Genomic DNA, 12,300 nt, shown 5'->3' with positions numbered 1-12,300 from the left:
GAATGGCATTTGGAATGGCAACAACGGCAATTGGAATGGCCAGAATGGCATTTGGAATGGCCAGAATGGCATTTGGAACGGCAATGGCAATTGGAATGGCAATTGGAATGGCAATTGGAATGGCAATTGGAATGGCAATTGGAATGGCAATTGGAATGGCAATTGGAATGGCAATGGCAATTTCCCGGTGAGAAAGCCTTAATCCTTACCTTTCTTTCTTGAACAAAATGAGGAGGGCTCCAGAGTTGCTGCCTAAAGCCAACCCTGATGCCCTTTTGGCCGGGCATCTCCTCTTTTGAGAGGTTCCGGCATGAGGGTGCAGATGTTTTAAAAGAGCAATGGGTAAGAAGAGGTTTCCATCCCAGACCTTGAGCATGTATGAACCGTGGCCAGTGCTCTTGCACGCATCAACCTCGAAAGGCACCAGCTGACAGCAGTCTGATGCGGCAATGATTCACTGAATCCATGCAATGAATTCCTATGGGCTTTGCCCAAAACCCTTTGATTCTGGGGCCTTTGGAAAAGACTGAGGGCAGTGCCCGGCACTTCCTGGGGGGCAGCACTTCTTCCATTGTGGCAGGCATTTGTCAGAAGCTTTGGGGACATCGCTGTCTCCTTCAAAGGCAAAACCTCTTCTTTCCCTTGGCCTTTCAGTCTCAGCAGATTCCAGACATCCTCCTCAACAACACGCAAGTCATCATTGGCGGCCAGTCCCAAATTGTGACCATCAACAGGCAATGGCGTGTGGCAGTCATTGAGCAAAGGAGTGTCAGCGGGTCCTGGAAAACCATCTGGAACTACAACACGGTGAGTGGCACGGAGAGGGCTCATTCCAAAAGCATCCAAGGAGACCGGTCGCTCACCGAGTGGGACAAGGGACAGCATTTATTTCTTTATTCTGAATGTCTGGAGTCCACGATGTGGGGCAGAAACTCTCCGCATTTTTTACGGGTTCCATCCGGACTCTATCTCACTGTTGACAGGTGCATAAAACTGAATTGTGACCGCAGAATACTTTTATTTCACAGGGCGTCATTGCAACCAAAATCCCACAACTGAACACCTGCTACATTTCCATCATGAACAGGAATGAGATGCCCCGCTTTGATAATCTGGCCCGCCTGGCACAGGAGAGCAGGGTAAGATTCCAAAGGAGTAGGAGGGAGATTTCTTACCCTGGACTTCATTCCTTGGCTATTTCTTCAGGTGCTTTTCTCTTTCTGGACAGCATCACGTTGCCTCTAGTGGCAGGGTTACTTTCTCTCAACAGTAATGCAGATTGGGAATTTGTTGTAGGAATGCTTTGCCAAACAAAGAAAGGGGCTGCGTTATTCTCTCGCCTCCTTTCTCTGTGGATGTTGAGCTCTGCAGCCAGCTGGGCAAACCTTTGCTCCGAGGAGCCCGGCAAGGGCCTTGATGCTATTGGCATGCCAAGATCCCAAAGTCCTTCACAGACTTCTCAGTACCAAACTGCACTGGGCAGCTCAGAACATGGCCTTGCAACTGCTCTTGGCCAGACTCCCTTTTCCTTTGCGGCATGAGAGAGTGTCTCCCTGTTCCACAGCCTTTCCCCCACATTCACGGCTTGAGCCCCAACTGGAGGCCTGTGGCCGTAGCTGGGGAAGGGGCTGAGAGAGCAGAGGGGAGACAAGGGTGTGGGAAGAAACAGCAGGAAAGCAGCCAGGGACTTGGGCAGACAGGCCACAAAGCATTCCAGGAGGAAAAGAGAGCGGCAATTCATTTGAAACAAAGCCCACAGGAGCCGTTGTGACCTCTCGCGTTAGAGAACCCAGGGCTCTCACAGAAGGCTCCTCAGCACAATCTGCAAATAGTCCAAGAGCAAATGTATCTGCCCTGGCTTGCTGCTTTGCTCTTTGGTTCCAGGTTAGAACGGGCTGCAGGAAGAGACTTCTCCTGCCGGCCTTCCAGCCAACAGCCCTAGTGCCTCTGAGGGGCAAGGGCAGTGACTGAGCAAATGCTTTGGAAGGAGCTCTGGCTCCACAGAGCAGCCACACTCCTCTTCTCTTCAGCGCTTTCCTTGCACTGCCACTTCCCCTCAGGCTCCCTACACCTTGACCCCCTTCGCAGGACCTATGCCTTGGCTGCTGCCTTCAAGGCTCGCCAGCGGTCCCACAGGTGCCCAGATGAATAAAAGGTGTCCCTAAAGGCAGTTGGGACTCAAAAACCCCGGCCTGAGTCATCCTTCCTGAGCTAGGAATAGGCCTAGAAGGGAAGCAGCTTCTGACACTGAGCTTGCTGAATGCTGGTATTTGATGTTTAGAACCTGTTTGGTCTTGGAAGACCTACCAAGAAGATCACCTTTGTCACCAACGGATTGGTCAACAACCTCAACGCCTATGGAATAGACATCACCGCTATGTGCAGCGGACTCACCACCTACATGGCTTACGAAGTTCACGGTGAGTGCAAGCATTGGGAATTCTGAGCGATCCTCACCTGGGCTTCTTGTCTCTTGGGGCATGACTAAGGCACAAGAGCTGCTCTTCCATTTTGAGGCACACACACACACCAAGGGCTTCAGAGCAGTTGCACAATGGGTTTGGCACCTCTACAGGTCAGGATTGCTACAGGGTGGTGTCACAGCCCCCATAATTGACCCCAACACAATGCCTTTCGCTCCCTTCAGGAAGCATAATAGGGCTCCAATTTGGCCTCAGACTGTTTTGGCTCACACTGCGCTCCTCTGTAATGCTCAGTCAAGAAGCAGGGTCGGCCTAAAAATCTCTATTCTACAGGTCCCAGCTTGCTGATAAATTGACAAAGGCAGCAAACAAACCCTTGTGCTTCGCAACACAAAGCCAAGTGGCTTTGATCCCTGGAGGTGTCTCCCAGGGGCAACATTCCCATTCCCCAGGCCTTTAATGACCTACATTTGAGAGGATTCTTTCAGAACGTCCCAGCCCACATGACCGGGCCCATGAAGTGGCAGCAGCTTCACTGTCTAATGCCCAGCCATTGGGACTCACAGGAGCCACTGCAACAGAGCTCCGATCTCTGCACGGGAAATCCCAAAGGGTGTTCAAGAGCACGTCCTCGTGAGCATTCCCTGCTGAGACACAGAGCCGGAGCTCTTTGGGGATTTCAAGACGATCTGCCCCTCACACAGCTCAAACATTCCCAGTGCAGCATTTCTTCAGAGCCTGGCTGGCTCTGAGCAACACCACCACACTCCTGAGAAGGGCAGCCAAGGTCTTAGGTATTAGCTCATGGCGTTTTGTCTTTGCTTTTCCAGCTTTCCAGGGACCCCAGGTGAATCTGGGATCGTGCATTACCCTCGATGTCCTGAGAGTTGTGGAGCTGGAGTACTGCAAGGGCAATGGCAGTACCAATTTCCCGGTGAGAAAACCTTAGCCCTTACCATTCTTCAACCAAAAGGTGGGGTCTCCAGAGCTGCTCCCCAAAGCCAGCCCTGATGCCCTTCTTGTCTGGCATCTCCTCTTTTGAGAGGTTCTAGAGATTTTGACCCTACTTGAGCGTGCAGATGCTGAAATAGAGCAATGGGTCAGCAGAGGTTTCCATCCCAGACCTCGAACAAGGACTTACTCTGGCCAGTGCTCTTGCACGCATCAATCTCTAAAGGCAGCAGATGACAGCTGTCTGATGCGGCAATGATTCAGCAAATGCGTGAAAAGAACTCCTATGGCTTTTGCCCCAAACCACACCCTTGATTCTGAGTCCCCTTGAAAAGACTGAGGGCAGTGCCCGGCACTTCCTGGGGGGCAGCACTTCCACTGTAGCACGGATTTTTGGGAAGATATGGGGACATCACTGTCTCCCTTCCAAGGTGAAACGTCTTCTGTCCCTTGGCCTTTCAGGCTCAGCAGATTCCAGGCATCCTCCTCAACAACACGCAAGTCATCATTGGCGGCCAGTCCCAAATTGTGACCATCAACAGGCAATGGCGTGTGGCAGTCATTGAGCAAAGGAGCGTCAGCGGGTCCTGGAAAACCATCTGGAACTACAACACGGTGAGTGGCACGGAGAGGGCTCATTCCAAAAGCATCCAAGGAGACTGATTGCTCACAGAGCTGGCCCAGGCGCAGCCACCGTTTCTTTATTCTGAATGTCTGGAGTCCGCGATGCGGGGCAGAAACTCTTCGCATTTCTTATGGTTTCCTTCCCAACTCTATCCCAATGTTAACAGGTGGAAAAAAAACTGTATTGTGACCACTGAATACTTCTATTTCACAGGGCATCATTGCAACCAAAGTCACGCAACAGAACACCTGCTACATTTCCATCATGCACAGAAATGAGATGCCCCGCTTTGATAATCTGGCCCGCCTGGCACAGGAGAGCAGGGTAAGAGTCCAAAAGAGCAGCTGGTTTCTCACCCTGGACTTCATGGGGCTGTTCCATCATGTGCTTTCTCTTGCTGGACAGGATGAGCTTGCCACAAGTGGCAGGGCTCCCTTTCTCTCAACAGTAATGCAAATTGGGAATTTCATGTAGGAATGCTTTGCCAAACGAAGAACGGGGCTGCATTATTCCCTCCCCCATTTTCTCTGTGGATATCAAGCTCTGCAGCCTGCTGGGAAAACCTGCTCTTTGTGGAGCCTTTCAGTGCTTTTCTTCCTCTGCCACTTCCCCTCAAGTTCCCTGCACCTTGACTCCCTTCGAAGGACCTATGCCTTGGCTGCTGCCTTCAAGGTGTGCCAGCGGTCCCACAGGACACAGGTCCCCCCGGATGATTAAAAGCTGTCCCTAAAGGCAGTTGAGACTCAAAAACCCCAGCCTGAGTCAACCTTCTAGAGCTAGGAATAGGCCTAGAAGGGAAGCAGCTCCTGACACTAAACTAATTGAGTCCTGGTTTGTGATTTAGAACCTGATTGGTCTTGGAAGACCTACCAGGAAATTCACCTTTGTCACTAATGGACTGGTCAACAACCTCAACGCCTATGGAATAGACATCACCGCTATGTGCAGCGGACTCACCACCTACATGGCTTACGAAGTTCACGGTGAGTGCAAGCATTGGGAATTCTGAGTGATCCTCACCTGGACTTCTAGTCTCTTGGGGCATGATTAAGGCACAGTAGTTCCCCCTCCATTTTGAGACACACACACACCAAGGGCTTCAGCAATTGCACAAAGTGTTCGCCACCTCCACTGATCAGGACTGGAACAGGGTGGTGTCACAGCCCCCATAAATGACCCAAACTAAACCCTTACAGCTCCTCTCAGGGAGGCATAATGGGACCTCCATTTGGGCCCAGACTGTTTTGGCACACACTGCACTCCTCTGTAATGCCCAGTCAAGAAGATGGGTCGTTCTACAAACAGCTGTCCTTCAGCTCCCAGCTTGCTGGTAAATTGACCCAGGCAGCAAACAAACCTTGTGCTTCACAACACAAAGCCAAGTGGCTTTGATCCCTGGAGGTGTCTCCCATGGGCAACATTCCCATTCCCCAGGCCTTTAATGACCTACATTTGAGAGGATTCTTTCAGAACGTCCCAGCCCATGTGACTGGGCCCATGAAGCGGCAGCAGCTTCACTGTCTAATGCCCAGCCATTGGGACTCACAGGAGCCACTGCAACAGAGCTCCGATCTCTGCACGGGAAATCCCAAAGGGTGTTCAAGAGCACGTCCTCGTGAGCATTCCCTGCTGAGACACAGAGCTGGAGCTCTTTGGGGATTTCAAGAGGATCTGCCCCTCACACAGCTCAAACATTCCCAGTGCAGCATTTCTTCAGAGCCTGGCTGGCTCTGAGCAACACCACCACACTCCTGAGAAGGGCAGCCAAGGTCTTAGGTATTAGCTCATGGCGTTTTGTCTTTGCTTTTCCAGCTTTCCAGGGACCCCAGGTGAATCTGGGATCATGCATTACCCTCGATGTCCTGAGAGCTGTGGAGCTGAAGTACTGCAATGGCAATAACGGCAATTTGAATGGCAATTGGTATCCCAATTGGAATGGCAACAACGGCAATTGGAATGGCAATTGGAATGGCAATTGGTATCCCAACTGGAATGGCAACAACGGCAATTGGAATGGCAATTGGAATGGCAGTTGGAATGGCAATTGGAATGGCCAGAATGGCAATTGGAATGGCCAGAATGGCATTTGGAATGGCAACAACGGCAATTGGAATGGCCAGAATGGCATTTGGAATGGCCAGAATGGCATTTGGAACGGCAATGGCAATTGGAATGGCAATTGGAATGGCAATTGGAATGGCAATTGGAATGGCAATTGGAATGGCAATGGCAATTTCCCGGTGAGAAAGCCTTAATCCTTACCTTTCTTTCTTGAACAAAATGAGGAGGGCTCCAGAGTTGCTGCCTAAAGCCAACCCTGATGCCCTTTTGGCCGGGCATCTCCTCTTTTGAGAGGTTCCGGCATGAGGGTGCAGATGTTTTAAAAGAGCAATGGGTAAGAAGAGGTTTCCATCCCAGACCTTGAGCATGTATGAACCGTGGCCAGTGCTCTTGCACGCATCAACCTCGAAAGGCACCAGTTGACAGCAGTCTGATGCGGCAATGATTCACTGAATCCATGCAATGAATTCCTATGGGCTTTGCCCAAAACCCTTTGATTCTGGGGCCTTTGGAAAAGACTGAGGGCAGTGCCCGGCACTTCCTGGGGGGCAGCACTTCTTCCATTGTGGCAGGCATTTGTCAGAAGCTTTGGGGACATCGCTGTCTCCTTCAAAGGCAAAACCTCTTCTTTCCCTTGGCCTTTCAGTCTCAGCAGATTCCAGACATCCTCCTCAACAACACGCAAGTCATCATTGGCGGCCAGTCCCAAATTGTGACCATCAACAGGCAATGGCGTGTGGCAGTCATTGAGCAAAGGAGTGTCAGCGGGTCCTGGAAAACCATCTGGAACTACAACACGGTGAGTGGCACGGAGAGGGCTCATTCCAAAAGCATCCAAGGAGACCGGTCGCTCACCGAGTGGGACAAGGGACAGCATTTATTTCTTTATTCTGAATGTCTGGAGTCCACGATGTGGGGCAGAAACTCTCCGCATTTTTTACGGGTTCCATCCGGACTCTATCTCACTGTTGACAGGTGCATAAAACTGAATTGTGACCGCAGAATACTTTTATTTCACAGGGCGTCATTGCAACCAAAATCCCACAACTGAACACCTGCTACATTTCCATCATGAACAGGAATGAGATGCCCCGCTTTGATAATCTGGCCCGCCTGGCACAGGAGAGCAGGGTAAGATTCCAAAGGAGTAGGAGGGAGATTTCTTACCCTGGACTTCATTCCTTGGCTATTTCTTCAGGTGCTTTTCTCTTTCTGGACAGCATCACGTTGCCTCTAGTGGCAGGGTTACTTTCTCTCAACAGTAATGCAGATTGGGAATTTGTTGTAGGAATGCTTTGCCAAACAAAGAAAGGGGCTGCGTTATTCTCTCGCCTCCTTTCTCTGTGGATGTTGAGCTCTGCAGCCAGCTGGGCAAACCTTTGCTCCGAGGAGCCTGGCAAGGGCCTTGATGCTATTGGCATGCCAAGATCCCAAAGTCCTTCACAGACTTCTCAGTACCAAACCGCACTGGGCAGCTCAGAACATGGCCTTGCAACTGCTCTTGGCCAGACTCCCTTTTCCTTTGCGGCATGAGAGAGTGTCTCCCTGTTCCACAGCCTTTCCCCCACATTCACGGCTTGAGCCCCAACTGGAGGCCTGTGGCCATAGCTGGGGAAGGGGCTGAGAGAGCAGAGGGGAGACAAGGGTGTGGGAAGAAACAGCAGGAAAGCAGCCAGGGACTTGGGCAGACAGGCCACAAAGCATTCCAGGAGGAAAAGAGAGCGGCAATTCATTTGAAACAAAGCCCACAGGAGCCGTTGTGACCTCTCGCGTTAGAGAACCCAGGGCTCTCACAGAAGGCTCCTCAGCACAATCTGCAAATAGTCCAAGAGCAAATGTATCTGCCCTGGCTTGCTGCTTTGCTCTTTGGTTCCAGGTTAGAACGGGCTGCAGGAAGAGACTTCTCCTGCCGGCCTTCCAGCCAACAGCCCTAGTGCCTCTGAGGGGCAAGGGCAGTGACTGAGCAAATGCTTTGGAAGGAGCTCTGGCTCCACAGAGCAGCCACACTCCTCTTCTCTTCAGCGCTTTCCTTGCACTGCCACTTCCCCTCAGGCTCCCTACACCTTGACCCCCTTCGCAGGACCTATGCCTTGGCTGCTGCCTTCAAGGCTCGCCAGCGGTCCCACAGGTGCCCAGATGAATAAAAGGTGTCCCTAAAGGCAGTTGGGACTCAAAAACCCCGGCCTGAGTCATCCTTCCTGAGCTAGGAATAGGCCTAGAAGGGAAGCAGCTTCTGACACTGAGCTTGCTGAATGCTGGTATTTGATGTTTAGAACCTGTTTGGTCTTGGAAGACCTACCAAGAAGATCACCTTTGTCACCAACGGATTGGTCAACAACCTCAACGCCTATGGAATAGACATCACCGCTATGTGCAGCGGACTCACCACCTACATGGCTTACGAAGTTCACGGTGAGTGCAAGCATTGGGAATTCTGAGCGATCCTCACCTGGGCTTCTTGTCTCTTGGGGCATGACTAAGGCACAAGAGCTGCTCTTCCATTTTGAGGCACACACACACACCAAGGGCTTCAGAGCAGTTGAACAATGGGTTTGGCACCTCTACAGGTCAGGATTGCTACAGGGTGGTGTCACAGCCCCCATAATTGACCCCAACACAATGCCTTTCGCTCCCTTCAGGAAGCATAATAGGGCTCCAATTTGGCCTCAGACTGTTTTGGCTCACACTGCGCTCCTCTGTAATGCTCAGTCAAGAAGCAGGGTCGGCCTAAAAATCTCTATTCTACAGGTCCCAGCTTGCTGATAAATTGACAAAGGCAGCAAACAAACCCTTGTGCTTCGCAACACAAAGCCAAGTGGCTTTGATCCCTGGAGGTGTCTCCCAGGGGCAACATTCCCATTCCCCAGGCCTTTAATGACCTACATTTGAGAGGATTCTTTCAGAACGTCCCAGCCCATGTGACTGGGCCCATGAAGTGGCAGCAGCTTCACTGTCTAATGCCCAGCCATTGGGACTCACAGGAGCCACTGCAACAGAGCTCCGATCTCTGCACGGGAAATCCCAAAGGGTGTTCAAGAGCACGTCCTCGTGAGCATTCCCTGCTGAGACACAGAGCCGGAGCTCTTTGGGGATTTCAAGACGATCTGCCCCTCACACAGCTCAAACATTCCCAGTGCAGCATTTCTTCAGAGCCTGGCTGGCTCTGAGCAACACCACCACACTCCTGAGAAGGGCAGCCAAGGTCTTAGGTATTAGCTCATGGCAGTTTTGTCTTTGCTTTTCCAGCTTTCCAGGGACCCCAGGTGAATCTGGGATCGTGCATTACCCTCGATGTCCTGAGAGTGGTGGATCTGAAGTACTGCAATGGCAATGGCCAAGTAAGAAAACCTTAGCCCTTACCTTTCTTGAACCAAAGGGGAGGGGCTTCAGAGATGCTCCCCAAAGCCAGCCCTGATGCCCTTCCTGCCTGGCATCTCCTCTTTTGAGAGGTTCTAGAGATTTTGACCCTACTTGAGCGTGCAGATGCTGGAACAGAGCAATGGGTCAGCAGAGGTTTCCATCCCAGACCTCGAGCAAGGACTTACTCTGGCCAGTGCTCTTGCACGCATCAATCTCTAAAGGCAGCAGATGACAGCTGTCTGATGCGGCAATGATTCAGCAAATGCGTGAAAAGAACTCCTATGGCCTTTGCCCCAAACCACACCCTTGATTCTGAGTCCCCTTGAAAAGACTGAGGGCAGTGCCCGGCACTTCCTGGGGGGCAGCACTTCCACTGTAGCACGGATTTTTGGGAAGATATGGGGACATCACTGTCTCCCTTCAAAGGTGAAACGTCTTCTGTCCCTTGGCTTCTCAGTCTCAGCAGATTCCAGGCATCCTCCTCAACAACACGCAAGTCATCATTGGCGGCCAGTCCCAAATTGTGACCATCAACAGGCAATGGCGTGTGGCAGTCATTGAGCAAAGGAGCGTCAGCGGGTCCTGGAAAACCATCTGGAACTACAACACGGTGAGTGGCACGGAGAGGGCTCATTCCAAAAGCATCCAAGGAGACTGATTGCTCACAGAGCTGGCCCAGGCGCAGCCACCGTTTCTTTATTCTGAATGTCTGGAGTCCGCGATGCGGGGCAGAAACTCTCCGCATTTCTTATGGTTTCCTTCCCAACTCTATCCCAATGTTAACAGGTGGAAAAAAAACTGTATTGTGACCACTGAATACTTCTATTTCACAGGGCATCATTGCAACCAAAGTCACGCAACAGAACACCTGCTACATTTCCATCATGCACAGAAATGAGATGCCCCGCTTTGATAATCTGGCCCGCCTGGCACAGGAGAGCAGGGTAAGAGTCCAAAAGAGCAGCTGGTTTCTCACCCTGGACTTCATGGGGCTGTTCCATCATGTGCTTTCTCTTGCTGGACAGGATGAGCTTGCCACAAGTGGCAGGGCTCCCTTTCTCTCAACAGTAATGCAAATTGGGAATTTGATGTAGGAATGCTTTGCCAAACGAAGAACGGGGCTGCATTATTCCCTCCCCCATTTTCTCTGTGGATATCAAGCTCTGCAGCCTGCTGGGAAAACCTGCTCTTTGTGGAGCCTTTCAGTGCTTTTCTTCCTCTGCCACTTCCCCTCCTTGTTCCCTGCACCTTGACTCCCTTCGAAGGACCTATGCCTTGGCTGCTGCCTTCAAGGTGTGCCAGCGGTCCCACAGGACACAGGTCCCCCCGGACGATTAAAAGCTGTCCCTAAAGGCAGTTGAGACTCAAAAACTCCGGCCTGAGTCATCCTTCTAGAGCTAGGAATAGGCCTAGAAGGGAAGCAGCTCCTGACACTAAACTAATTGAGTCCTGGTTTGTGATTTAGAACCTGATTGGTCTTGGAAGACCTACCAGGAAGTTCACCTTTGTCACTAATGGACTGGTCAACAACCTCAACGCCTATGGAATAGACATCACCGCTATGTGCAGCGGACTCACCACCTACATGGCTTACGAAGTTCACGGTGAGTGCAAGCATTGGGAATTCTGAGTGATCCTCACCTGGACTTCTAGTCTCTTGGGGCATGATTAAGGCACAGTAGTTCCCCCTCCATTTTGAGACACACACACACCAAGGGCTTCAGCAATTGCACAAAGTGTTTGGCACCTCCACTGATCAGGACTGGAACAGGGTGGTGTCACAGCCCCCATAAATGACCCAAACTAAACCCTTACAGCTCCTCTCAGGGAGGCATAATGGGACCTCCATTTGGGCCCAGACTGTTTTGGCACACACTGCACTCCTCTGTAATGCCCAGTCAAGAAGACGGGTCGTTCTACAAACAGCTGTCCTTCAGCTCCCAGCTTGCTGGTAAATTGACCCAGGCAGCAAACAAACCCTTGTGCTTCGCAACACAAAGCCAAGTGGCTTTGATCCCTGGAGGTGTCTCCCATGGGCAACATTCCCATTCCCCAGGCCTTTAATGACCTACATTTGAGAGGATTCTTTCAGAACGTCCCAGCCCATGTGACTGGGCCCATGAAGCGGCAGCAGCCTCACTGTCTAATGCCCAGCCATTGGGACTCACAGGAGCCACTGCAACAGAGCTCCGATTTCTGCATGGGAAATCCCAAAGGGTGTTCAAGAGCACGTCCTCGTGAGCATTCCCTGCTGAGACACAGAGCTGGAGCTCTTTGGGGATTTCAAGAGGATCTGCCCCTCACACAGCTCAAACATTCCCAGTGCAGCATTTCTTCAGAGCCTGGCTGGCTCTGAGCAACACCACCACACTCCTGAGAAGGGCAGCCAAGGTCTTAGGTATTAGCTCATGGCGTTTTGTCTTTGCTTTTCCAGCTTTCCAGGGACCCCAGGTGAATCTGGGATCATGCATTACCCTCGATGTCCTGAGAGCTGTGGAGCTGAAGTACTGCAATGGCAATAACGGCAATTTGAATGGCAATTGGTATCCCAATTGGAATGGCAACAACGGCAATTGGAATGGCAATTGGAATGGCAATTGGTATCCTAATTGGAATGGCAACAACGGCAATTGGAATGGCAGTTGGAATGGCATTTGGAATGGCAATTGGAATGGCAATTGGAATGGCAATTGGAATGGCCAGAATGGCATTTGGAATGGCAACAACGGCAATTGGAATGGCCAGAATGGCATTTGGAATGGCCAGAATGGCATTTGGAATGGCAATGGCAATTGGAATGGCAATTGGAATGGCAATTGGAATGGCAATTGGAATGGCAATGGCAATTTCCCGGTGAGAAAGCCTTAATCCTTACCTTTC

The 12,300-nt window shown here is 51.3% G+C and overlaps 2 protein-coding genes across 2 annotated transcripts; both read left to right on the top strand.

The window, feature by feature from the left end:
* Positions 1-654: 654 nt before the first annotated feature.
* LOC120747970 (uncharacterized) lies at positions 655-6,254 on the top strand (the record flags this gene model as incomplete). Its single annotated transcript, XM_040054034.1, has 8 exons — positions 655-807; positions 1,029-1,139; positions 2,282-2,420; positions 3,254-3,357; positions 3,837-3,989; positions 4,213-4,323; positions 4,844-4,982; positions 5,812-6,254. Coding segments are annotated over 8 exons (1,353 nt in total), but the record flags the coding sequence as incomplete, so codon positions are not given.
* A 65-nt stretch (positions 6,255-6,319) lies between these two features.
* LOC120747969 (uncharacterized) lies at positions 6,320-12,288 on the top strand. Its single transcript, XM_040054033.1, has 9 exons — positions 6,320-6,394; positions 6,707-6,859; positions 7,081-7,191; positions 8,334-8,472; positions 9,307-9,398; positions 9,878-10,030; positions 10,254-10,364; positions 10,886-11,024; positions 11,855-12,288. Exons 1-9 carry the CDS (start codon positions 6,320-6,322, stop codon positions 12,286-12,288), a joined length of 1,407 nt encoding a protein of 468 aa, XP_039909967.1.
* Positions 12,289-12,300: the final 12 nt, after the last annotated feature.

The sequence above is a fragment of the Hirundo rustica genome, unplaced genomic scaffold (genome assembly GCF_015227805.2).
Source record: "Hirundo rustica isolate bHirRus1 unplaced genomic scaffold, bHirRus1.pri.v3 scaffold_351_arrow_ctg1, whole genome shotgun sequence".
NCBI classification, from domain to species: Eukaryota; Metazoa; Chordata; class Aves; order Passeriformes; family Hirundinidae; genus Hirundo; species Hirundo rustica.
The sequence above is the reverse complement of the archived record's forward strand: the minus strand, read 5'-3'. Positions and strand labels throughout refer to the sequence as shown.

What these genes read in the sequence shown, in the direction of transcription:
- LOC120747969 (XM_040054033.1), top strand. Translation starts at nt 6,320, where the DNA reads ATGCCCTTTTGGCCGGGCATCTCCTCTTTTGAGAGGTTCCGGCATGAG. An exon ending in CCATCTGGAACTACAACACG is followed by an intron (nt 10,031 to 10,253) that starts GTGAGTGGCACG and finishes TCTATTTCACAG; the next exon opens with GGCATCATTGCAACCAAAGT. An exon ending in GCCTGGCACAGGAGAGCAGG is followed by an intron (nt 10,365 to 10,885) that starts GTAAGAGTCCAA and finishes TTTGTGATTTAG; the next exon opens with AACCTGATTGGTCTTGGAAG.